This window comes from Paralichthys olivaceus, chromosome 14, assembly GCF_024713975.1.
Source record: "Paralichthys olivaceus isolate ysfri-2021 chromosome 14, ASM2471397v2, whole genome shotgun sequence".
Taxonomy (NCBI): domain Eukaryota; kingdom Metazoa; phylum Chordata; class Actinopteri; order Pleuronectiformes; family Paralichthyidae; genus Paralichthys; species Paralichthys olivaceus.
In genome coordinates, this window is record NC_091106.1 from 13,158,235 (window position 1) to 13,184,965 (window position 26,731).

The 26,731-nt window shown below is 39.7% G+C and overlaps 2 protein-coding genes across 2 annotated transcripts; both read left to right on the forward strand.

Moving 5' to 3' along the window:
* The first annotated feature begins 100 nt into the window (after positions 1–100).
* Positions 101–3,649, forward strand: cutc (cutC copper transporter homolog (E. coli)). Its single transcript, XM_020094106.2, has 9 exons — positions 101–286; positions 456–526; positions 750–809; positions 910–1,119; positions 1,850–1,885; positions 2,544–2,677; positions 2,757–2,784; positions 2,876–2,981; positions 3,086–3,649. Exons 2-9 carry the CDS (start codon positions 457–459, stop codon positions 3,195–3,197), a joined length of 756 nt encoding a protein of 251 aa, XP_019949665.2. The 5' UTR covers positions 101–286; position 456; the 3' UTR covers positions 3,198–3,649.
* Positions 3,650–5,638: 1,989 nt separating this feature from the next.
* abcc2 (ATP-binding cassette, sub-family C (CFTR/MRP), member 2) lies at positions 5,639–24,747 on the forward strand. The gene is made up of 32 exons (XM_069538898.1): positions 5,639–6,088; positions 7,343–7,519; positions 7,791–7,937; positions 8,043–8,183; positions 8,888–9,013; positions 9,120–9,175; positions 9,250–9,505; positions 9,653–9,822; positions 10,647–10,824; positions 11,452–11,706; positions 12,390–12,455; positions 13,683–13,820; positions 13,915–14,061; positions 14,141–14,225; positions 14,344–14,410; positions 14,522–14,648; positions 15,229–15,405; positions 15,514–15,681; positions 15,891–16,068; positions 16,226–16,361; positions 16,515–16,617; positions 16,717–16,936; positions 17,245–17,399; positions 18,433–18,588; positions 18,748–18,947; positions 19,064–19,190; positions 19,356–19,457; positions 19,610–19,753; positions 20,941–21,099; positions 21,195–21,361; positions 22,141–22,335; positions 23,900–24,747. Exons 1-32 carry the CDS (start codon positions 6,044–6,046, stop codon positions 24,027–24,029), a joined length of 4,698 nt encoding a protein of 1,565 aa, XP_069394999.1. The 5' UTR covers positions 5,639–6,043; the 3' UTR covers positions 24,030–24,747.
* Positions 24,748–26,731: the final 1,984 nt, after the last annotated feature.

The following is a 26,731-nucleotide window of genomic DNA, read 5'->3' on the forward strand; positions in this document are numbered from 1 at the left end:
CTCATTAATGATATTAATATGAATATTCTTATTTATTTATTTTCATATACGTTTCAGTACGGATGCGCTCAGGTGATTCTTCAGTGTTTTGAACTACAGCGTGTCCCGCACGGGCGGTCACGCTCCTGTAGCTAAGTACCGCCCACCCGTTGTACCTGGTGTTTTAAATGTAACAACCGGGAAATGGCTGATCCACAGATTTCTCTGGCCGCAGGAAAACTGAGTCCGTCAGACAACACACTGACGTCAGTCCGCCCCCAGACACGGTCCCATGTATCGAGAGGAAGTGAGTCTGACAGATAGCTAAAGTTGTTAGCTTAGCAATGTGTACGTGTAAGCTAACAGATTCACTAACAATCCTTTTCTGCCCGTGTGTGTGTGTGTGTGTGTGTGTGTGTGTGTGTGTGTGTGTGTGTGTGTGTGTGTGTGTGTGTGTGTGTGTGTGTGTGTGTCAGTATGGCAGAGGGCTTTCTGATGGAGGTGTGTGTGGACTCTGTGGAGTCTGCCATCAATGCTGAACGAGGAGGTCAGTGATGTGTAGTAAACACTGCTGAGCTTCTTGTATTAAACCCAGCAGGACCTACTCACTCTGTTCGAAATACATCATGAAAGCTGTTAATCCGAGTCGGCCGAAGCGCTGTAAATAGCCTGACTTGAGTTTACAGCGAAGTGCATACTGGTCATTTCATTTCTCAAGGCTCATGCTCACACAGGAAGATTGTTTGCTATGAGTGTTTGTCTCTGCACAGGTGCAGGCCGACTTGAACTGTGCTCCAGTCTCCTGGAGGGAGGCCTCACTCCCAGTCTCGGTGAGCATTTTGCATCATCATTCAGCAGATGTTCACTGAGAATCTGAAACATGGCGAGCACACACTGTTACAGGTCTCACAGTTATTTGTTTTGCCACAGGTCTGCTGCAGGTCGTGAAGCAGCATGTCAAAATTCCCATCTATGCCATGATAAGGCCTCGTGGAGGGGACTTCTTGTACTCAGACCAGGAGGTGGAGGTGATGAGGAAGGACATTGAGCTGATGAAGAGCCATGGGGCTGATGGACTGGTGCTGGGAGCCCTGACGGAGGATGGACGGGTGGATGCAGAACTCTGTATAGAGTTGCTAGGTATTTTCTGCCTGTGTATTTGAGCTATATAGACTCAAAAAGGACTAAACTAAAACAGTCCATGATAAAGAAAAACATTTAAACACAACAGAAATGTCATGTAAGATGCAATGTTCTAACTTTAAATGTCGCCAAAACGCATCCTGCCTAATCAAAATGTAATTTTTAATTTGACTTTCAGACACTGAAAGTAAATGAGGAATCCTTGTTTTTTTTTCATGTGCCAAGGCGATTAAAAAAACGGCATTTGTTCTTAACATTGCTGAGAGGATGAAAAAACATTCCTCTCTGGGGATAAGATTATAGCAGGAAAGGAACAGATATGATTACTAATATTAACAATGACAGGATTGCACTTACCTGTTCTGTTATGGAATTTACACCAGATGACAATGACGAGTTAAAATGACAGCAGTGAAAAGGTTTTGTGCTTATTAAAATCTGCACACATTAGTCAGCTCAGGGGAAGGTACACAAAAATCTGTCCCTTCTTTAAAGGCATCTCAATCTGTGCAGCATTCAATATCATTAATTACTTGCCAGGAGCCCTGCTGCAATGTTTGTGGTGAGAAATTAACCTCGTAGTCCTCAAAGGACTAAAACAGAAACAAATCATTTATAAATAAAGAAAAAAATATTTTCATCCTTGCTGGTAATTATAACAGGTAATGTAAATGTTTTACTTCTAGTTCAACTTTGAGTTTTCTGATTATCTCTGTTTTCTCTCCAGCTGCTGCTCGTCCTTTGCCTGTCACCTTCCACCGAGGTAAGCAAAAGCAAATAGACCTGAAAAAATTCATGGCAACCCCCCCCCCTTTCATCTGACCAAAGACGGTTCCTGCTGAAATTCATTAGGCCTCTTTTCTTGTACCTGTGCAAAGTTTCATCTTGTAATTCATAGGGAATCCACAGTGTCTGAGAATTCGCTAAAACTCAATTTTCCACAGATAATGCTTGTGCCAAGTCAGAAGCACGGACCCATCTATTTTTCAGGACAAGATTGCGCAAACAGGGAGTTGAGCATCCTCCATTTTAAGAGGACACTCACCTGTTATCAGTATAGTGGTACCTAGCTGCTACTGCAGCTGTGTTATACTTTATGTTCAGTATCTTACTGAGGATCTTCTATCCTCTCACATCATTTTCAAGTCTCTCAGTCAAGTTTCTTCATGCCACTCACTCTGATTAGAAATCACAGATGTAAATGTAAACACTCTTGCTGTCATGATGACAGGTAACCTGACTTTTGTTGCATGGAGGTTTTGTATTTCATTCGAATCTAACTAACCTGTTTACACTTAATCATACTATAGATAAATTACTCTACACTTAAATTTAAAAATAATTTTGAATCAGTATGTTAGGGCTATTGCACAGGGATGTACTCAGTTGTGTTGTGTACTGTAATATTGATCCTGCCGCAGCTTTTGATCTGGTTCATGATCCAACGGTTGCTCTGGAGACTCTGGTATCATTAGGGTTCGAGCGCGTGTTGACAAGTGGCTGTGACAGCTCGGCTCTGGAGGGACTCCCTCTCATTAAACGGATCATTGATCAAGTATGTGTGCAAACATATAAGTGCTTGTTTAACTGTGAAGGTCAGCTTTTAATTTGATATCATAATCTCCATTCAACAGGCTAAAGGCAGAATTGTCATAATGCCAGGTCAGTGCCTTTATTGTTTGAAAAGATTCACCATTTACATGTGTATTATGAGTTGTTTTCAGCCCTTTTGTTTATACGTTCTGTGCAACAGGAGGAGGTATCACAGAGAGGAATCTACAGAGGATTTTGGAGGGATCAGGAGCTCAAGAGTTTCACTCCTCAGCCCGCTCCAGTAGGGATTCTGCCATGAAGTTCAGGTTTGTTTACATTCAGCCTCAATTAATATGAAAAATTTCAAAGATGGGATAAGAAATTAAAAGTTTTGTTATTGCCATCTGAGCAGCAACGTTTTCATGCGCAGGAACACATGTGTGACGATGGGAGCTGCTTTCTCAGCACCCGAGTATGGCCTGAAGGTGGCAGATGTGAGCAAAGTCCGCACTCTAAATGCAATCGCCAGAAATACCTTGTGAATGGGTACTGCACAATCATGACTGATAAAAGACAAGATACCTCAAAAGTGACCACGAGTAATTTTACTGACAAGCCATTGAATAATTTCGGAATTGCCACAGAGTGCTTTTTCTCCACTTTTTTTCTAATCACTGATGAAAACAGTCCTTTTAAAGTAAGAGCTCAGGGACGGCCTCACTGCCTGTTGGGATGTGCAGTCCATTAAAGTATCTCTGTAAATTGTAATTTAACTTAAAGATTAAAAATGTGCTCGTTAAAAGCCCTAGCTGTTTTCTAAACAATGGGTTTTCCATTTGCATTGTAATTTACCTGTATTCAGTTACAGCTCTGTATTTACAATGGAAGTTAGGCAAAGCTGTGACCTCCTGTACTTTATTTTTTACAACCACATAAACACAATGACTTGATCCAATGTTGTGAGAAGAATCTAATAAAAGTAAGAAGATTTCAACACTTGAGTGTACTTTGTTTCATTGTTCACTGTTCATCTAATAACCCCGGTACTGAAGTACTAAATTGATGAAACTGGGTATATTAATGCTTTGTTTACACCAGCTACTGTAGCTGTAATTATGAGGTGTTTGAGTTAGGGCAGGTATATCATTATCTTAATGTTTATGGGTGTTGAGCTGGAGCTACTTATTTAAGTCTCAGTATCTCGCAGTAAGAAGTGACTTCACAAGCAGCATTCTAAGTGATATATTTGAGAGTCAATGACCCTGTGATGTCATTAAGTGAAGGAGCTGACCAATAGGAAGTCAGAAGAAAACAGTTTTATACCACAGGTTAAATTGTGTACAAGAACTGACCCAAAAAACAACTTTGTCAGAATAACTCAAGATCTCCCCATAAAATGATCTCTCCTTCAGGAAACATGACTGTCTAAGCAAACTTACTTCAATATTGCTACTGTAATTCAGTATGATTTATAACACACATACTCACACACACAAAGTGTGATCGCACATGGGTAACTCTGGGTAAAAGTAACAGAACCTGTAATGTATGGAGAGCCAGAGGGGACGCACTCTGTTTGGTTTGATGCGGTTGTTTGATGTTCCCTTGCACTACTACTCCCCACTGTTATGATAAATAGAGTTTCCCCTGAAGGGATCATTAAGGTAATTATCTTAACTGGAGAGCAAGAAAAGGCAAACGGTTTAGTGTAATTCATCATATTTAAAATTGAAATTCAATGAGTTTAAATATTTCAGAACAGTTGCATTTGGGTGATTTTCAACACCTTTCACAAATGGCCTCTGGTGACAACTGCTGTTACAATGATCAGGAGCACTGCGAAGTCAAATGAAAGGTGAAGCATCTCTTTTTCTTTCTTTGTGCTGAATTTAACTTGTTAGTTAAAATTATGCACCAAAAAAAACTGCTCACATTAAATGCAGGCAATATATCTGTTATCTGATATAGTTGAAAGAAATAATTGTTACTGTACATAAATTGAATAAAGACCATCCCCCCTAATAAAAATATATCTTTCAATTCATAAAATCCAGATCACTATCCAGATCCACGCCAAGTTTACTACTACTAACCACTACTCATTTAGAAGTGAAGAAGCTGAGATGTGTAACATCTTTAAGAAACACACACAGTTGTATATGTGCACATGTACCTGGATGACTGTCATGCAATTTAGAGATTTCAAAACCAATATCAGTTATTATTATCTGAGTTTGAAGACAATGCTAATGACAATAGAGCCTAAAACCAACTTCACTTTCACAGACAGAAACAAGCATCTCACTGTGGATATCTGCTCGCTCTGGACCTTTTCACCACAAGTTTACATAGTCACATGTTTTGTTCAAAGAGCCTTGGGCGGAAAGAATATATGATAACCTACTTATATCTTCTTTTCTCTCTCTAAGGCAACTCTTCGTGCTCACCTTTGCTTCACGTGGCTGTCCTTGAGGCTGTACACACAATGAGTCAGCCACTCTGCCACCATTTTCTTTGTTATCATACATGAAATGATTAACCATTCACGCAATCAGTAGGGTTATCTGTATTTGGGATCATCACAGTAAACTATCCTTGGTCTGAATCTGCAGAGGGAACTCACCAAGGAAGTTAATCTGTCTCTTGACTTAAACTCCTCTAAACAACATGTATATTTGTTTGTGGAGAATAACAAATCTTCCCTCTCCCAAAATTATCACCAGAAATTAATCTAATGTGACTTTGGTGAAAATGGTTCAGAGTGAGTGGAAACACATGGGATAGACTGAGCACCCCTCCCATTCTCATGTTTTTGGTTGTCCATCCCCCTAACAGAGGAAAACCATTTGAGGAGAACTTGTGCAATGTTATGTCTCCCTTTGTCCTCTTCCATGCATGAAATGTTGAGACAAATTCGAACACAGGAGAGTGTTTCAGGGGCGGATCTAAAGACTGAGTGGTCTCATTTACATTTGGATTATTTACATTAGGAGGACTCCTTTTTGTGTGTGTGTGCTTCTGGCAGTTGACAGACGAGCTGTGAGGACTGGCTAAGATTAAACAGCAACTTTGAGCCTAAAAAAGAAAGAGATCGGGACCCAAGTTAATTACTAACTCACTTGCTCCTGCTCTTCACGTAAATCCTCAACAGTTTCGGCACACTAATGTGTTGTCTTTGCACGAGGAAGTCCCAAGGTTTTCTTTTGGCTTTAAAGTCTTCATGGGTTTAAGTCCCTCAGAGTCACGTCCTGCAATTGTCTCTGGAGTGTGGGTGGACAGGGGAGAGTGACGGAGCGTTTGAGTTACTCTCAGTAGCGTTTGAGCAGAGGGCAAAAGGCAACTTTGTTGTCTAGTCTTCTGAGAGCAACTGAAGCCACACGTGTGGGCCATGTGTGCTGCAGCGTTGGAGGACTACTGTGGCTCCATTTTCTGGGTGAGTTTAACAACCAGAGTAAATGCAGATAAAAATAGACATTAGAAGTTGAGGAAAATTGAAGATGACCATGACACTTTCTTTAGACTGGGAATTTGAATAACCTGACACACAAATATATATGATCACTCGCTAAGACAGTAAATGTAATGAAGTAGAGGATGACCGCTAACACCTGTAATACAAAACATCTCCAACGGATCCAAACTTTGAGACCTGACAAAACAATAATTACCTCATTGAAACAGACTATAGAAAAACTGAATTCTTTCAACATCTCAAAAGTCGCAGTGTTGTGGGACATCTGTATGTGATTGTGTTATTATTATTTACATTCACCTACATCATGTGTGAGGCCAATCAATGAATCCGTTTTAATTTGAATTGCACATTTCACACAGTCGTAGATGTAATGTGCTTTATTGTAAAACATAGAATACATATTGACTCCATAATGTTAATCCATACAGCAATGAAATACTAAAGTATGCACTCACGCACACACACACACACACACACACACACACACACACACTACTAACTACTAAAAGCTGGAGAGAAAAGAAACGTTTGAAAAGGTGAAAATATTTTCGATAATGCGTTTATGAGTGTTTTATGTGTTCAACCCTTGTACACAGTGAGCTCAGTAAACATGTGACCATTGAGTAAGACATGACTCGGCATATACAGTAACTACAGCACACACTATTCAACTATTACTCTGTCTAAAAATATGTGATTAATTCAATCTAAAAAATAACCATTATATAATTAAATACATTCTTGACTTTTAAACAATTACTTTTTTTTAATAAATTATTCATAATTTTAGTCATTTTTCTCTGGTTTCAGCTTCTTCAAACTAGAGTTAACTAAATTAGATGAGATGATTTGCTGCTTTTTTCATCATGTATCATGCCAAACTGAATAGCTTTAAATGCTAATAAATATAATTTGACATTAGATTTGAAACTGCACAATTTTCTGATCTCTTCCGGGGTCTTTTACTCTTGTAATGCAATAAACCCCTCAGGTTACAGCTCCTTTCACACCATGTTCTTCTCCGTCCATTAGCACCAACAGTGCACATTGAACATGCCGCTGCACATAGGGAGCAGCGACTTATCGGCTTTAATCTCTTGAATGGCTGTTTATTAAATTTCTAATCAGAGACATATGGGGTGTCCCTGTGGTGCCTGGGGCTCCAGTGGTTCATGAATGAGTCATGTGTATGTTTGTGTTTTTGCACTTCAGAATGATTCATATCTGATCGGAGCAGAGCCAGATCTGCCAGTATGTATGCAGCAGACGGTGCTGGTGTGGATTCCCTTGGGATTCCTGTGGCTCTGTGCCCCGTATCACCTGGTGTCTCTCTGCAGGAGGACGAAAGTGGAGAGCAGACACTTGTCCAAGCTCTACCTCTGCAAACAGGTAAGGCGTACAGTAGGGAAAATAAACAGAACAACATTATTTTGTATTATAATTAAATATTATATATAAATGTTGTCCACAAAAACATCCCATTATGTCTTTAAAAATTCTTAAAATCACATTTACCTCATCTCCCTCAACAAAATAACCAGAGTCAAATAAAGTGCAGTTGTTTTTAGACTTTAATAGCACTATAGAGTCTCCATTTAACCAACAGTGCTAACCACTGGTCCACCATGCCTTCAGACTCACCTGTCTGTCCTCCCCTCAGTTTGTGGTGTCTCTGTTGTTCCTGACGGCCATTGCGGACCTGGCAGTCACAATAGGAGAGGACCATGGTCCACATGAAGGCCACCCTTCAACAGAGAAACACCCTGCTGTATACTATGTAAACCCCATCCTGTATGCTGTCACATGGGTAGATATATTTTGTATTTTTTTTACATTTAATTTTGTATATGCTTTGGTGCCCAAGATGGAAAGACGGTAGGTTTTTTCATGTTGACATAATCTTCTTCGTTAGATCCTTCTGATGTTGTGCCAGGAAGCAGTGAGACGAATGAAAGGAGCAATTGACTCCACCACTCTCTTCCTCTTCTGGTGGCTGCTCTCTGTTTGCAACATCTTCCCTTTCCAGACCTTGACACGAGAGGCAGTCAAGCAGGTATGAGCAAAAGACTTCAGAACGAGTAAGGAGCTAGCAAAAAACAAATCATTACTCAGATGCAATGCAAGCACCTGATGTGATGCATCTCACCTCACCAGATGTATCACTAATGCACCACTCACTGTTGCACATCCTTCACAATGAAAGACCTCCTCCAAAACCTTGTTAACACGTCCATATGTTGATTTTCATATGATACAAGACGTATGAGCAAAATCATAGACGTATGACATGTCTCCAGTTCATTCCATTGTACTAAATTATCCCAGATACAGGTGCCGCCATCGTTTCACCTAATTTTGAGCCAGAGTCTTTGCAGTATAGTGCTCTGGGGAGAAAGTTGCAATATCAAGGTCATGTCAATATCCGTGATCAACCAATCATGATTCAGTCGTCAATCATGGTGTTTCACCCTATTTTTATAGCATCAAATAACAAAACCAAATTAGCCAGAAAACACTTGAACATACGTCTGTGTGATAAGAACTACCTAAAATGACGGAAAACCAACATTGTAAAAAAATTAATTTAGTGCATATGTTGACTTTTTATTTTGGTCCAATTTGCTGATATGGAGGAGGCAGGGTTTATGACCTATACTACAGCCAATATGTCAAACGGGCAAGTGATTTGGCTTCACTTTTGGGGATCTATCATGTTGTCCACCTGCCAGGAACTCTAAACATATTTCTTTCACTCAGGAGGGAGTGATCAGTGATGTCCCTCGTTTTTGCCTTTTCTTCATTTCCTTTGGGCTCCAAATTATTGCACTTGTTCTCTCTGCTTTGGCTGATGTCCCCCCAGAAATGGAGGAGTCAATAAAAAAGGTAGCTGGAAACCCAAATAGAAGCATTTTGTATCATAATTCACAGAATTTACATTGCTTATCATCCATCTATGAGCTGCTTGTTTTATGATTTTTTCTATCCACAGAATCCAGAGGTTGGTGCTCCATTCTTGAGAAGAATCACCTTCAGCTGGTTTAACAGGTGAACAAGAGTTTGCGACAGTAAGAATACAAACATACACCATGATTTCTAGTAACCTCTCTTTGTTTCTGCAGTATGGCGGTGAAGGGCTACAAGCAGTCACTGGCTCAGGACGACCTGTGGGAGCTGAAAGAGGCTGACAACACTGCTTCCATCAGCCAAGTCTTTCAGTCTTTCATGCAGTCGAGCTTGGCTGCAGCACGCATTCGCCTCCAAAAACGACTAAAGAAGAAACAGCAAAAGAACAGAGCCAAAGGTGAGGAGGAGGCCTTCGAAAATGGCTTCAGCAACGGCCTGAGTGTAGGCATCCGTCAGGATGTGTTGATGATGGTGAGGGTGTGCAGAGAAACACACTGAACACACACACAGTATTCAATACATTCTCTTCCAATCCAAATGGGTTTTTGTACCTAATAGAACTGTTGATTGATTTGCCTGTTGTGCCAGATTCATTGTTCTTCAAACATTTTTCTTCAGGAGAAAAAGGGAAAGAAAGATCAAAAAAAGAAAAATGGAGAGAAAGCTGACTTTCCCAAATCGTGGCTGTATAGCACAATTTTCAAGAGCTTTAAAATGGATTTCATCATATCGGCCGCCTTTAAAGTTGTGCAGGACATACTGGTGTTCACCGGTCCTCAAATTCTGAAGTGAGTCAAGTTTTTTTAAATAATCTCCCCTCATCATGGTCAGAATATGTCGCAAATTTTGTTCAGATTGATGTGTGTTAAGAGTTTTTACAGTTTTTTAATTGATTTTGATTGTTTTAGGTTATTTTATTGGTCCTTACGAAATTAGATGATAAACCTTGAACCTAACTGACAATAAAGTCGTATTTAGTGTTTACTGCTCAATGCTTCCTCACCCCTGTCAGCACTCATGCAATCATTAACTCAGAGGTTAGGGCCATTATGGATGCTATATGCTCACTGTATACCACAGGGAGCCAATATAGTCACAACTACATACAGTGGATTGCTGCTCAAAAATTTGAAAAGGACAGTTAAAAAAGGTAACTAGAATAACTTTACTACATGAATTATTCCCCGAGACATCAATGAAAGTGTAAAAAACACCCTATGGCCTCATTGTTGGGAACTCTTGCTCCCTCTGAAGCTACATAAAGCTTCTATTTCCACACACGGATTACAGTACTTACCCCCCAAAACCTATAAACAGACTTGCGTACAATTCAGTTCACGTCCTACAAAGCTAAAATAAAACTGCTGTGCTGCATATTTGAGAATAATCCAACCTTTGAATCATTCACTCATTGAGTCAGTGGTTAGTTTAATCAGCACATCTCACCATGCCTCACAGGGGGAGGGGACATGGTAAGGTAAGTAAACAGAAAACAAAATGAAGGAAAATATAATACTTAATATGATTAAGTGTTAGATAACTGCAGCTAGATGATTGAGATACCACAGTACCTTGTGTTGCTTTATAACTTTTAGCTATTCTCTTTTGCCAGAGCGATGATCTCCTTCATTCAGGACAAATCCAGCTATGCCTGGGTGGGGTATCTGTATTCACTTTTGCTCCTGGTGTTTGCCATTCTGCAGTCCTTGTGCTTGCAGCAGTACTTCCAGCGCTGCTTTCTGCTGGGGATACAGACCCGCACTGCCATCATGGATGCTGTGTACAAAAAGGTAAGAGGAGTGACAGTGCAATGACATTTTCTTACTTTATCTCAGACTGCGAGCTTCCTCTGTATGAAACAAATTACCACTTGTAGTTTTCATCACCCACCCAAGACATATGTCACAATCTTCAGACCCAAGTTCCCAACTTTACAAAATAAAAGCTTCGTAATTTGGGTCGATATAAAGCAAAGGTTGTGTTTTTACTTTAAAGACAACTTGCTAAAGACAAAGTGATTCTATGAATGCTGTTGCCATGATGGAGACCCACACCTGCAAATCCTGTGAATGTCTGTGTCTGTCCAATATGGCAAAATAAAAATAAGCTGTAGTTTATCAGAGTATGGCGATGATGCTATCCCCAAACAGTGGAGTAAATAATAGGTAGATGATGAGCACATAATTGCTGCCAAAAAAAAGCAACATGTTCTGTGTTACAGTCACCCTTGTTTCCCATGAGATAAACTCCCTCAGCTAGGCACTGTCTCCTACTTGTATGCGTGTTTTATAATAACCACACACCATCAGTCAAATATAATAATACTAACAATTGCAGCTTCCACCACATTGTTGTCCTCTTGCTTCCTTTCCTCTTCCATCTCATCCTGCATATCCCTCTTTTTCCCTTTTTCCAAGGCAATAGTGATGTCTAATGACCACCGCAAAGAGTCGACAGTCGGGGAAACGATGAACATGATATCAGCTGATGCCCAGTGCTTCCATGATGTGACATCCTTCATACACCTGGTTTGGTCCTGCCCTCTGCAGATCATCCTGTCTATTATTTTCTTGTGGGCGGAGATCGGACCTGCTTCGTTAATCGGACTGACAATCATGTTCTTGGTGGCACCATTGAATGTGCTGCTCACTACAAAGTCCAGACTTCTCCAGGTCAGCAGAATTGCATTATAGACAGGATAGTTCTCAAAGCTTGAGAGAATAATGTAGTGTGTGTGTTAGGGTTATGTATAAAAATACCACACCAACCACAATTATTGTCAAGAAGTATATGTTAATTCTATTTCCACGTCACTATTTGTGAACAATGAGTTTTTTCATGCTTTCCATTATTTTATTGGATGTGTGCAGAAATGCTCTGCTGTGTGTAGACTCCACATGAGAAACAGCAGAAACAAATTCTGTTGGCTCAGCCTAACAACCACATAATCCTATCTTGAGAAATGCATCTTGTTTTGTGGCTAGTCTTTGCACTCTGGTAATGGAAATTAAAGGGATAGTTCACCCAGAAATTAAAATACACCTTCTACTCACCACAATGTCAATGGAGGGGTGGGTGAAGTGTTTGAGTCCACAAAACACTTTAGCAGCAGAATCCAATACAACGGAGGTTACTGGTGACCAAATCTTCAGACGTAATAAAACAACAAAAAAACATAAAATGCTCAGTTTTCTTCCTTGCATCTGGTCATTTAAAATAATTGTTAATTATGGGCCAAGCATTTGTTTTCCCCACAATGACATTGTGTTCGTCTTCGAGACTGGAGAAATTCTAAATTTTTGTTAAAAACATTTTGATTTAATTTAACCTCTCTCTCCGACGGATCTCTTTACAGGTAGACAACATGAAGTATAAAGACAAGAGACTGAAGATTATGAATGAAATACTCAACGGGATCAAGGTGAGTTTCCTTATTCAGTTAAAGGAGACATACAATATTGAGGTTGATCATTTTAATTTGGGTCCTTACTTGAAAATCTTTACATGCTCTAATGTTCAAAAAACACATTACTTCCTCATTCTGTTGATTGTTGCACCTCTTCTTTTCAGCCTCTGTCTGAAACGCTTGGTTTTAGCTCCTTTCTATTTAAAGGCTCAGTGTCAAATTTAGTGACATTTAGTGGTGAATGTTGTGTGTTGCAGCTGAATGCCCCTCACCCCACCCTCCCCTTCCATGAAACATGAAGGAGAACCTGTGGTAGCCTTTAGTTGTCATAAAAACTGAAAAGGTGTTTAATTTGTCCAGTCTGGACAACTGTAAAAAACAAAGCCGCCTCCGTAACCCATCCTGATGTAAATATAAAGTATTTAAATATAAAGGGACCAAACTTAGGTAAAGAAAACAACAATTCATACAATTTAGATGAAACATAATGGAAACATCATTAGGATTATTTCATATTCAGTTTGTGCCAATAGATCCCTTTCACCTAAATCTTACACACTGAACCTTTAAGGCCCCCTGCCCGATATAGGCAAGTCGCTCTGATTGGCCAGTTGGCCCACTCTGTCGTGACTGGTCAACCACTTCCAGTGCGTGTAGGAAATCACACTTCACCTGGCTTTGTTTGGGGGCATGACTATCCACTAGGTGTGCATTATACAAATGTGACGTCAGTTTTGGTTGGACTACTGACGAGGCGTTTTCGGGAGCTTCAGTGTTTACTGTGGAGGACTAGAGCTCCCTTTACCATAGACTTTGTACTTTTTACCTTGCAGTCCTTTTACATACACAAAAAACGTATATAACCCAGCAGAGGGAAGAGAAATTGAAAAAATATAATATGTTTCCTTTAATTCATGTACTGTATCTCCGATCATCGTTAACTGGTGTAAGATTACCGTCTCGATTGCATTTTTTCGGATAAAAACATTTCAGCCGCATCAATGGAGGTGGGCGACTCCAAGTGAGACCATCCTCATATGAAAGGCTTTTATGCTTGAGAGGAAAAAGCTGAAATCCTCTGCAGAGCTTTGTATTGTACTGCATTCGCCTCCTGTGGTTTATTAACATTGACTGCATAAGGTATGAAAGTTATTCTTCTGTTCCCCCACCCTTCCTTTTCCTTTCTCCTCTACAATGCCCCCTACTCCCTCGTCCCCCTCTTTGTCTTTGGCCTTCCACCAGATTTTGAAGCTGTATGCATGGGAGCCATCCTTCCAGACCCGGGTCGAAGGCATTAGGGAGGAAGAACTTAAAGTCATGAAGAAGTTTGCCTATTTTTCAAGTGTCTCTACCCTCCTCTTCACATGTACTCCACTTTTGGTGAGTCCTGTGAAAGAGCATCACAGATGAAAAAGAGGCAGGTCAAGGATGGTCTTTGTAAATAATTTTTTCCTCACCCTGTCCTTTCTTGCAGGTTTCTGTGTTATCATTTGCAGTGTACGTTCTGTTGAGCCCAGAAAATATCTTGACTCCTGAGAAAGCTTTTACTTCCATCTCGATTTTTAACCTCCTACGATTTCCCCTCACGATGATGCCCATGGTCATCGCTATCTTAGTTCAAGTAAGGGAAGCCCAGTTCATTCATGAGCTCAAACAAATCCTATTGCAGAACCACTCTAAACCGCTCTTTGTCCCTTCAGACAGAAGTGTCTAAGAATCGCCTGGAAAAGTTTCTGGGAGGTGAAGACCTTGAAAGTAACCTTGTGCAGCATGACCCCAATGTCGGTATGTCAGCTTTCAGTTGTGTTTCTCATCAGAGCAGCAAAGCTTATTTACTAGATTGTATTTATTTATTCCTGTAAACGTCCTCTGGCTTATGTATATATCTGTTTTAATTTGTTAGACTCTGCTGTCAGTGTATGTGATGGTTCCTTTGCTTGGGAAAGAGATGCTGAACCTCTGCTTAAAGAGTATGTCTGTTTTGTTAAACACGTTACACATTTGAAGATTAAGTTATATGCCTGCAAAAACTTGTCTTTTGATGTCTTTTTCAAAATATTTGCTCTGTGTGTGTTTTCCAGTGTGTCCTTAGACATTAAGCCAGGTCGGTTGGTAGCAGTAGTGGGAGCAGTGGGCTCCGGAAAGTCGTCTCTCATATCGGCCCTCCTGGGAGAGATGCACAGGGTCAAGGGTTTTATCAACATACAGGTGAAACCTTATTTCTGACATTATATCTGTGTGTTAAATATGTTTAGCCAAGGACATGCAGTGTGCACACAACTCAAAGAAAATCAGCCTTGTTCTCAATTTAGTGATTCTACTTGACTTTATTTGACTATTAAAATACAGAATAAGCAGCAGCAATGACACAAAAAGTGCTCACTATTTTTATCCATCAAACTCATTAAACTCCATATTGTAAAATAGCTGTGAGTGAGTGGAAGTCCATTCATCTGCCTTTTGCCAATTGCAAGCCCTTTCTGTACTTCAGTTTCGTTTTAGTCCCGTGCTAGAAATATTTTTATCTCAAACATACTCAGCAGTTGCAAACACTATAGACTATGCTATATAAAGTGTAGAAGCCTACAGTACAAAGGTGCTCAAGAAAGACAGATCCAAATGTTCCTGTTCTTCACAGAATCAAAAATAACCATGCTTTACTCATTTAACCCATTTTAGTAAAGTTAGTCTTTCTAAGCTTTTTGTAAAATAAAATGTCCATATGTTAGGAGGCTGGTCCACCTATGGTTAGAAGGAAAGCTTGACTCTTACATGTCTTCCTTTCCAGGGTTCCCTTGCACTTGTGCCACAGCAAGCCTGGATCCAAAATGCCACTGTGAGGGATAATATCCTGTTTGGCTCTGCCAATGATGAGAGGAGGCTGCAGGAGGTGATTGAGGCTACTGCCCTGCGCCCTGACCTGGAACTGCTGCCTGCTGGAGACCTTACTGAGATTGGAGAGAAGGTGAGAATCATGGGATCTTAATATGATACTGTGATATTTTATTGATTCATATATTAATTATTGGTCAAATATCCAAATAATAACCTATTATTTTCTTCCTCCCCTTAGGGCATCAATCTCTCAGGAGGTCAGAAGCAACGTATTAGCTTGGCGAGAGCAGTTTATAATCAGGCTGATATTTATCTGTTGGATGACCCCTTGTCTGCAGTGGACTCTCATGTGGGAAAACACATCTTTGATAAAGTGATTGGACCTAATGGATTACTAAAAGATAAGGTTTGTACTGAACCTGCATTAAAGCATTGTTCAGCATTAAATGTTCCACTTGTGACTCCATTTGTCAAATACATGTATTGGTAGCAGTTCAGTATCTGAATATGTCTTATTTAAGCTGATTTAATAGCTTTCTGTTGCAGTTAATCTCGTAACATTTTTAAAGCAAATTATGGTTTCACCACCGATGCTCCATGTGTCTATCTGCACAGACTCGTCTCCTGGTGACTCATGGCATAAGCTTCTTGCCGTACGTTGATGAAATAGTGGTGTTGCTGGATGGAGTGATTTCTGAGGTCGGATCCTACCAGAGCCTTCGCGCCAGCAGAGGAGCCTTTTCTGAGTTTCTTGACATATATGCCCAAGAAGAAAGAAAAAGGACCTATTCAGGTTATTACGCTTTTTTTTCTCACGGCATCATCACTAAACACAATTTTCAGTTTTTAAGTGACACAACTGATAAAACTCATTATAAAAATTAATAAAATACATAGTTTCTAAAAGGCTTTTAAGACCCGATGTATAATGTGTGACCATATTTATTCAGACAATTCCCAAGACACCACAGACCTGCCTCTCGTCTCCGACAGTGAGGACGCTCATGTTGACTCAGCTTTGGAGGACGCCATTACTGTGACGCTGAAGAGAGAGAACAGCCGCCGCCGCAGCCAGAGATATGGCAGGTTAGAGCAGACTCTGCTGTCAGATTAAGTCACTGTGCTTGTATGTACGTATGTGTGTGTGTGTGTGTGTGTGTGTGTGTGTGTGAAATATTGTGTCATAGAGGAGTGTTGTATATTCTCTAATTTTTTTTCATTTTTCTCAAATTTTTCTAGTATCAGAAAAAGAAAAAACAGTTGTTTAACAAAAACAGAGTCTGCTGGTGAATCAAAGAGTGGCGAGAAGATAATAGAGAAGGAAACTATGGAAACAGGACAGGTATTATAAATGTGTTCCTGGTCTGCCTAAATACTTTTTAACCACACAAATGACACAAAGTTATATTCGAAAACATGTTTTTTGCTCTTTGATATCCAGGTGAAGTTCTCAGTGTATCTTCAGTACATGCGAGCCATTGGCTGGGTGTATTCCATCGCTGCTGTGGTGTGTTATGCTTTGCTCAGTGTCACATATGTTGGTCAGAGCTTATGGCTGGCTGAATGGACTAATGATGCAGTGACCTACTACAACATGACATACCCTGACTCTATCAGGGATACCAGGATAGGAGTGTATGCATGTCTTGGATTGGTGCAGGGTAAATGAAAAATTAATCACACTGTATCTGTTGCTTTTAATGCCTATTAGAAACAATTCTGGTTTTTACCGTTAATGTAAATTTTCCTATTTAGACAGTACAAGCAAAGTGATTAGTCATCCCTATAATCCTAACATCTATGAGCAAAACTCAAATGTACTCAACAGCTTTTCTAGAGAAATATGAACTCGAGTCTTAAGTTTATTTATTCTTTCTAACTGGTATTCATGTTTTTGTGCAAAATAGATTTCACTGTGTGTGGCATAATAATACACTCTATTTAAAGAAAAATCTCTTCTTTACGACAGGTATCTTTGCGTTCCTTGCTACACTGCTCTTAGCCAATGGTTCAATTGCTGCATCTCGAATCCTGCACTTAAGACTCCTCCGAAACATATTGAGAGTTCCCATGGTATTCTTTGACACTACGCCACTTGGAAGAGTGGTCAACCGCTTTGCAAAGGTAAAATTTAGCTTGTATTCTTCCATATGTGTTTATTGATTTTTCACATTTTCTTCTTTCATTCCTTTTGTGTTCTGGCTTTTTTGCCTTTGAGGTGATAATACTAATATATTCTCGAAAATGTAATTGTGAGAGGGCAGATTGACTAAGTCTGCATCTGATTGTCTCAGCTGGATACCAGCAAGATCTGCTGGACTGTTAAAATTATTTCACTATTCATACAAAACGGCTTCATCAGTTCAGCCTGCAGCATTTGTTACCATGGAGATTTCATGGCTTCTGGTGCACACGGAATAAATGATGGACTCATACACTTACAGATGAAGCACTTTAGAAGCCCTTCAAACACAGTGTCCCTTCCTCCTCCTGTGGCACCTTTCGCACAGGTTCAGGTGATAATATGATAAAATAAATGTGAACAGTAAAGTCAATTAAAAAAATTGCTGTCTAATGCACATGACAAATTTCAAACAAATATATACAAACTAATAACAAATATTTAAATAAGTATTAATCAAACAGATAATATATATAATATTAAATAATGTCCATATACACTCACATGATGGACTCATGACATAGTTTTTAATTTTGTATTTAAAACATCAGCACTTTCAGCCACTCTCAGATCCTCTGGCAGAATGTTCCAGTGGCTAGAAACATAAAAGCTGCCTCATGACCTGACTGGTTCAGTAACTTAAAACTTCTTAACAACTAGTGAGGTAAAAGACCACAACTAAAGGCTTTAAAAACAAGTATTATTGTTATTTAAAATCAATATGGACACTGTCAGGCCACCAATTTAAGGATTTTAAAATAGACAGCAGATTTCTCAATCAATTACCAAATTAAATTCTCCCTGGTGTCCTCTCAGATGAACTTAAATTCAAGTACTGCAAACTGTAAACGAGCTATGGCTCTTCAACACGTTTTAAAATGTATTATTTAGGTTGTGTTGTTTTAATCTGCTTTGGCCCACTTGAAAGTAATGAGTTACCTCTAATGAAGACCAACCCTTTTAACACTCCTAAAGGACATTCACACGATAGACGAAGCCATTCCTGCGAGTGTTCGCTCCTGGATCCAGTGCCTGTTGAGTGTAATGTCAACATTGATTCTCATCTTTGTCGCCACTCCTATCTTCATTGCCATCACCATCCCTCTGGCTGTAGTCTACTACATCATACAGGTAAGCGGAACAAGATAAAGCAGGAAAAATGAGGATTAAAAACAAACAAAGACACATTTCTTGAAACCAAACAGAATGTAATGCAAACAATGTATGTTGAAGAGAGAAATGCTCTATCGACAATCTAGTTATTTTGTCTTGTCCTCTCTCTTCACTTAGCGCTTCTATTTAAACTCTTCAAGACAGCTACGTCGGCTGGACTCGGTTTCTCGCTCTCCTATATACTCTCACTTTGGTGAGACAGTAATGGGACTGTCAGTGATAAGAGCCTATGGCCATCAAGAGAGGTTTCTCAAAAAAAATGAAAAAGTTTTGGATGAAAACCTCAGGTCCATCTACCCATGGGTTGTGTCAAACAGGTCAGATATTGACCACCAAATCCCCAAACTTTCATTTTCAATTTTGTAGTGTTTAAGTAAATGATGAGACTTTTAATCTATGTGTGTATTTCTGTGCATGTGTATTTACTGTACAGATGGCTGGCCATCCGTCTTGAGTTCCTGGGAAACCTGGTGGTGTTTTTTTCAGCTCTGTTAGCTGTTATTAACAGAGAAAATCTGGACAGCAGCTTGGTCGGCCTGTCGATATCCTCCGCCCTTAACGTCAGTCACTGAAACACTCACACTCGCATCACACACATTGATGATAATGATAATGATACTGATGTAAATGGCAATGATTATTACAGTTTCATGATTCTGGTGTTGATGAGGTATAATATTGCTAACAATGTAAACAGAGGCCTTTCTCCTCTTGGGACATTGCAGATAACACAGAGCCTCAACTGGCTGGTGAGAATGAACACAGAGCTGGAGACCAATATCGTAGCTGTGGAGAGAGTGAGCGAATACTCTGTGATAGAAAACGAGGTACGTTGGATTGAGTTTTGAACAAGATCCCATTTCCACATGTTGCAGCAGACCATTCTCACCATTTTCTTGAATAAACAAGCATATTACAGTTTGCCTTGACAACTACTCCACCATTAATATTCTGTTCTGTGTGTCTTTGTTTTCAATAGGCTGAGTGGGTAAATGATAACCGACCTCCTGAGAACTGGCCCGAGGAAGGAAAGCTGGAGTTTGACAACTACATGGTCCGCTATAGACCTGGATTAGACCTAGTGCTGCATGGAGTCACCTGTGACATAGAGGGCACTGAGAAGGTCTGTGTGTGTGTGTGTGTGTGTGTGTTTGTGTGTGTGTTTGTGTTTGTGTGTGTTTGTGTGTGTGTGTGTGTGTGTGTGTGTGTGTGTGTGTGTGTGTGTGTGTGTGTGTGTGTGTGTGTGTCTGTGTGTGTGTGTGTCTGTGTGTGGGGACTTTTCTTCCTTAAAGAAGCAAGTCCCCAACAGCGTATATCATTCTATTCCCCAGGAATTTAATGCAAGTGAATGTAATATCCTCTGAAGTCATTGAGACATGACTGTGTGTGTATAACAAGCCTGAAGGATGTATTAAAATTTCATTAGACCTCATTCAGACCTGTTATTAACATTCATCTGGAGTGATCTGATCATAACTGGTAGGCTGTAAGTTAAGGTCTTAACACAACCAAATGCATCCGATCTCTCAGATCCAATTCTGAGGTGGTCTGGAACGCATGGACCACATTGTATTTTTCTGTGTGAACGCAGATGCATCATAGGTAACACAAGTAGGACCACCTACTCAGCTAACATGCTCTTACCTGCTTCAGTTTCACGATGAATCAAACATATTTTTATGCATCTCAGCGCCCATACATTATCTTGTTTGTGTGTGAGCATAATGGGTATATCATATAGAGCAGGGGAGTGAGATATGAACAGAAGTGGTCACAGGAGACACATTCAGGATGCAGTTTAATACCAGGTGTGACCGGGGCTTTAATCTAGACAGCTGGAAAAAACCAACAATTTACCCATCAACCAATAGAATTGTGTCCGTGTGATGGCTAGCTTCTTATGTTATTGGAACATCTGCAACAAGGCTGAGATGACTATAAATCCTATAAAATACTAATCCCCCAGGTGGCTTATATCTGGGACCGATGGAGATGCTTTATTAGACAGTCTGCCGGCTACAGTTGGACAGAGTATGAAGAAATGCTGCTCCTGTAAACATAAATTAAATGTGCTTACTAGGTGTTAGGTTTGACAAACTTAATATATAATTTGCAGTAAGAATATAGAATCATATAATGTACCATTAGAAAAAGCTACAGATTATTGCTTTAGATTTTTGTTTCTGAGAACACAAATTTACTCTGTTTACATTCAGAAACAGATTCAGACAGTTTATAACTCTTAATAATAAAAATGTGTCAGCCGTTGTTACATTATGTATTTTGTGTGATCTTTCTTGCTGCATCCAGATTGGTATAGTGGGCCGCACAGGTGCTGGGAAATCAAGCCTAACAAACTGCCTGTTCCGAATAATTGAATCTGCTGGAGGTCGCATCATCATTGACGATATAGATATCTCCACCATCGGCCTGCACGACCTGAGAAGCAGGCTCACGATCATACCACAGGTAAACACATGCACTCACAAAAACAAAAACACTCACCGCACACACAGCAGTCAGTGTCAAATGGTACAGTGATCGATCCAACCCTCTGGACGCAGGATCCAGTGTTGTTTTCTGGGAGCTTGAGGATGAACCTGGACCCATTTGACAGATTCAGTGATGAGGACATCTGGAGAGTGCTGGAGCTCTCCCATCTGATGAACTATGTATTGGGGTTGCCTGAAAAATTACAATATGAAGTCACAGAGGGAGGAGAGAACCTCAGGTAGGCCAAACATCATTTTTTTCTCTGTAAATGGGTACGGAATATAATTGATGCCCCGATGATGAGTTATTTTAAATACTGGTTTGTAACCTGTAACCTGTTTATGTGTAAATCTGACACAATTCATTCCAAGTACTTGCTTAGTGTTGAGGTAATATCATCCTGATGCACTATATTCCCAAAGTCACTAATACGTTAGCTGCAGTCTAAATCCAGGAACCTGACCTATCCAGACCCAGATCTATAACCTCTGAATCATTGAAGGCTGACAGTTTTAACCAGTCCAGCTTTTCTAGCCTTTATGGGAATAGTTCAGTTATTTGGGAAACTCACAAACCAATAGCATTTGTTGTAAATCCTCTAAGGTGGTAAAAGATTGCTTCTTACAAAAATGTATAAAACTAGGTAGTAACTGCTCTTCCCTTCTCATCTTCTTCACATTCTCTCTTTCTTTTTCTCTCCATCTTCTAAACTTGCCCTGTTTCTCTTTTCTTCCCAGAGATGATCTTTGACTGATGCAGCATTTTTTTTATTTAATCTGTGATGAAAGTAAACACAGACGTAATTGACATTTTCAGTGGATGCAAATGTTACCGGTATCCGGTGGGATAATACATATTAAGTGTTAATGTCTATAGGTGTACATTTCCACCTTGTCTATAGACTGAATTGAAATAGAAGTATTTAAACTTCAGTTGGAATTGAATCTATATGAGATAGAATGATGGTTTATATTCATCTCTGTCCTTTATGAAACAAATGTGTCACTCTCTTCCCAGTGTTGGGCAGAGACAGCTGCTGTGTCTAGCTCGAGCGCTGCTGAGAAAGTCTCGTATCTTAATCCTGGATGAGGCTACAGCTGCTGTTGACCTGGAAACTGACAGCCTGATTCAGAATACCATCCGCAAGGAATTTTCGCAGTGCACCATCCTCACCATCGCCCACCGACTGCACAGCATCTTGGACAGCTCCAGGTGAGTGACCCTGAAAATGCTTTGAGGAGGTGTCCTGACATCCATTTCACTCCTTCACTTGCATGTGTATTCCTCCATGCCTCTGTATTATTCTGCTTTGTCTATGGTGAGTGAAACACAAATGACCTTTAAAACTTGAAAAGGTTAGGAAGTGTGATGTGGCACATTTTATTTATTTTCAGAAGAGCTAATTCCACCAATTTGATTTAATGTATTACCAAGGTGGACAATAATAACAAATATAATGAGGCAAATAAACTGAAATTCCCTTTTATACCTGCAGCTGATAATTAATTAATTTCAGTATTTTAGCATTCTAGCTTTTAGCAATTTCAATTTGAACTTCAACTTGTAAAAGAACTTTGAACCATACATCACATGGTTTAAATTCAATTAAATGTTATTTGTATATAGTGCCAAATCACAACATATATTATCCAAAGGTGTTTTAAATAGTAAGGTCGATACCTTATATCATAGAGTTACCCAGCAGTTCCCACAACAAGCAAACAAAAAAAATATTCACTTGTTCATCAGCAAATTGCTCAGTTGTCACAGACCATGTCAGACACTGAGCTCTTCTAGGGATAGTATATTATCCTTGTTATTGCCCGAATAATTATTGTTGTTAAGAGTATCTTTGTCTCTATTTTTGTGCCTTCCTCTTCTATTTCAGTTCCAAACAATAGACTAGTAAAATCTAGTATCTGGGTTCATGGGCCAGGCTTTTCAGCTGCAAGAGTTCATCCTCTGTTGTGACAGAGGCCTAATGGCCACAGGTGCAAGGTCTCAGTCAGCCCCTGTATGATATGCACATCTGTAATGAGATCGGACATGAAAAGCGCTACCAGCCTTCAAAGTCTGAGAACAGCACAATAGGGGACACATAAGGAGGGCTGAGACATGGTTCAGACGGAGGATCCTTGAATTCATTCATTGTATCAATAGATTTTATTCATATTTGAGAACTGCTATTACATAGTAAATGTTATTCCTTTAATGCAAGCAAGAACCTTCCACCAATCTATATGTAGCATCATAACTGAGAGTAAAGAAAAAAGTCAATTTTAAAATCATGCACCGGGCAACGTCAACAATTTTTTAGGCAAAATCACTTTAAACAGTAAATACAGTTGATTCACTCATTCATTCAACCTGGAATTTATTTTGCACTGAAAGGACATTTTTACTGCAGCAAAGTCTGCATCAGCCCTTTGTTTTGATTAGAGGTCATTATAGGAATGCAGCTAGAAAACAAATCCATCACCTTTTTCATCAACACATTCAACTATTATCCATCCACTTCACCATCCATCCACTTTGTTCCTTTTTCTGTGTGGCATGGAAAAAAGCAAATTCTAAGCAGACTGTCTCTCTCACCTTGCCCTCTGCGGCACCCCGAACTGATTTTATGTTATTTTTAGAGCGCCAATATCTATGCATGCATCCATTTACACATAGAAATGCTTAAATGTGCTCCCCTGCTGGATCCTCCTCTGCTAGCCAGTTAGGATTTACACTGCTCAGCAGGTCACTCTTGTCTGCTTGTGTTTCTCCTCCGCAGGGTAATGGTGCTGGATGCTGGTAAGATAGTGGAGTTTGATTCTCCAAGCAACTTGTTTGACAAACGCGGTCTGTTCTACGCCATGTCAAAGGATGCTGGGATAACAGGGGAAAATGTCACTGCCCTCTAGTTTTACGCTTAATAATAACATAGCTTTGATTTTTTTTGTTGTGCTTTGATTTATTAACAATTGTTATTTTTCTTTCTAAAGCAAAACTATTCAAACGTATATATTATTCACAAAGGAATCATATGTAAACAGTTTTTTTTGTTTTTTTTAACAATATTTTTCATTAATTATTTCCACTTTTACAAGTAAAGGATGGATACATAGTATGGTCCACAGGAATGAAAATCAAAACAGGCAGACAAATAAACAAAACAAAACAACAACAAAAAACAAACAAAAAACAACCATCAGCTCAAATCTATATAAATAATACTTGGGGTTACAGACATGTACGGTATGAGCAATCAAGAACATCCCTGCAACATTATATTAGAAACACCAGGCTCTACATAGTTCAAAAAGGGTTCCCAGACTTTATAGAATTGGTCTGTTTTTAAATGTAATATGCATGTAAGGTACTCTAATGGCACTAGATCAAACACTACTCCCTGCCAGCCTTTAACAGTTGGTACTCTTTCATTGATCCATTGTAACAAAATATTCTTCCTCGCTGCATAAGTAAGAATACAATACAGCCTCTTATTATGTTTTCATGTTAAACGTCGATTTGGGAGGCCCAGTATAAGAGACACAGGGTCCATCTCCAGTTTCAAACCAAATATCTTCTCCATTATATGTAAACAGTTTTATTTGTGATGAATAAATTGTATTTCTCAAATTTTGCTTCAGTGTGTTTCTCTCTGTGGTTGTGTAAAGTGGTAATGAGAGTGTTATTATCACTCCACTGCTCTGGCCCACTTAATTGCTTATAATATATTTATACATGCATACATATATATCTGTAAGATACGCAAACAAATGTGAGATTTCGAGAATAGCGTCCTTAAGTATATAATATTATAATATATATATATATATTTATTTATATATATAACTTGTAATTTTTAGTTACCCCCCTCCCTGTGACAGCAACTCCCCAGCTCCCCCTAGCAAACGTCTGGACTCCACAGCCTCGGGAGAACAAGTCCACCACTTCAAACAACCCAGAGGCCCATCATCATCAACCACTCAGTTCCCCCCTCTCCTGTGGTCCCCCACCCTGTGCCACTTCTGCTCTTCCATCCCTCTGTCAACCCCCCTCCTCACACCTTCCCTCAAACAAGGCTAGAGGACCTGACAGCATCTACCCGAAGGTGCTGAAGGTGTGCATGGAGCAGCTGACAGGTGTGTTTCAAGTTCCAGTGCTCAAGAAGGGGCATCCCTGTACTCCAAGTGACATGAGTCACAGACTACCTCACTTACAGGCTGCGGGATGCAGGACTGGTTTTAATCAATCATTCGATCAATGTGGTAGTGAGCAACATGGACAAACCCCAGGGAACTGTCCTGTCACCATTTCTTTTCGCCCGCTACACCTTGACTTCTGCTACAACACAGGAACATGGGAGTCTTGTAGGATGGTGTGGCAGAAATCACCTGCAGCTCCACCGCAGTAAAACCAAGGAGTCAGTAATACGTTAAGTGCTGGTGAGCTTCGGAGGTGGCACAGACAAACTTAAGGCCAGCTCTGTGGTGGGAATAGAACTGAAGTGACTGACAAAAGGATGAGAGTAAAACCAAAAGCCATCATTGACAACCCATCTTGTCCTCTCTCTGCTGAACAGAGGCGACTCAGGAGCACATTAAGCCACAGACTCACCCAGCCAAGTGCTTCATTGTGCTTGAGTGGCTCCTTAGTGCCATCAGCCACATGACTGCAATGGCTCAGTACCCAGAGTCAAACACAAAAATCAATTTTTCATTTCACATTTTGTACACCATATTCCAAAGAATGGACAAATAACGACTATATTGCAACTTTTTTTAAAAAACTGCCTTATATAAACTTTCATATAAGTTTCACAAACAATGAAATATCTCATCTTTTGCGGAGAACTTTAGTGATCGACTGCATCGCTATTAGTGGTTACATCACCCCGCTATTCAGATGGGTTTCACAGTTTCTCAAGAAGGAGACTGGATCAAGAAGAAGTGGAACTCGTGTGAGCAGGCAAATTCTCTTGCTGCTTATTTCTTATACATTTTCTTGTGTTTTTTACTAAATTACAACTTTCCTCTCATTGTATTATGACTTTTTTCATTAAATCATGACAGTATGTAACATATCGTCTCTGTCTTGAAATTGGACTAATATTCAATTTTATTCTTGTAATAATATGGCTCCAAGCCTCAGAATTTTTCTGTCTTTAAAGTGGCCACAGTATGCAGAGATTTTCATGTTTAATACTTCTGACTGTCTTAGCTGAAGTCACGTAGCCCTGAGGAGTTATGGCATCGGTCATGATGGTATAGATGAAAAGGTTTTTTGTAAGAGGCCAATGGATACCAATGGACCTCATAGAGATTCAGAATCAGAAGTACTTTATTAATCCCTGTAGGGAAATTCAAAATTCAGTTCCCATTGTACCATTCCCCAATCACAGCTGACACTGGGTGAGAGCTGCACTAAAGAAAGTGTCTAAACCAACTACATTTTCTGTCATGATGGGGTTAGATTGAAAAAAAAACATTCCAGCCAGGATAATTAGATTTAAGTGCTTTTTTCCAGAATGTTGCAATTTTGCTTCTCTCAATTTGATTGCCAATCTTGAATGCTAATTACTTTTCATGCATACAGTAGTTTAATGTTAAATAGGTTTGAA

Bases quoted from the DNA above. Each gene is read 5' to 3' on its own strand.
- abcc2 (XM_069538898.1), top strand. From the start codon at position 6,044: ATGTGTGCTGCAGCGTTGGAGGACTACTGTGGCTCCATTTTCTGG. The intron at 13,821-13,914 runs GTGAGTCCTGTG...CCTTTCTTGCAG, and splicing joins TCACATGTACTCCACTTTTG to GTTTCTGTGTTATCATTTGC. The intron at 15,682-15,890 runs GTTTGTACTGAA...CTATCTGCACAG, and splicing joins ATGGATTACTAAAAGATAAG to ACTCGTCTCCTGGTGACTCA.
- cutc (XM_020094106.2), top strand. From the start codon at position 457: ATGGCAGAGGGCTTTCTGATGGAGGTGTGTGTGGACTCTGTGGAGTCT. The intron at 1,120-1,849 runs GTATTTTCTGCC...TTTTCTCTCCAG, and splicing joins ACTCTGTATAGAGTTGCTAG to CTGCTGCTCGTCCTTTGCCT. The intron at 2,982-3,085 runs GTTTGTTTACAT...TTTCATGCGCAG, and splicing joins GATTCTGCCATGAAGTTCAG to GAACACATGTGTGACGATGG.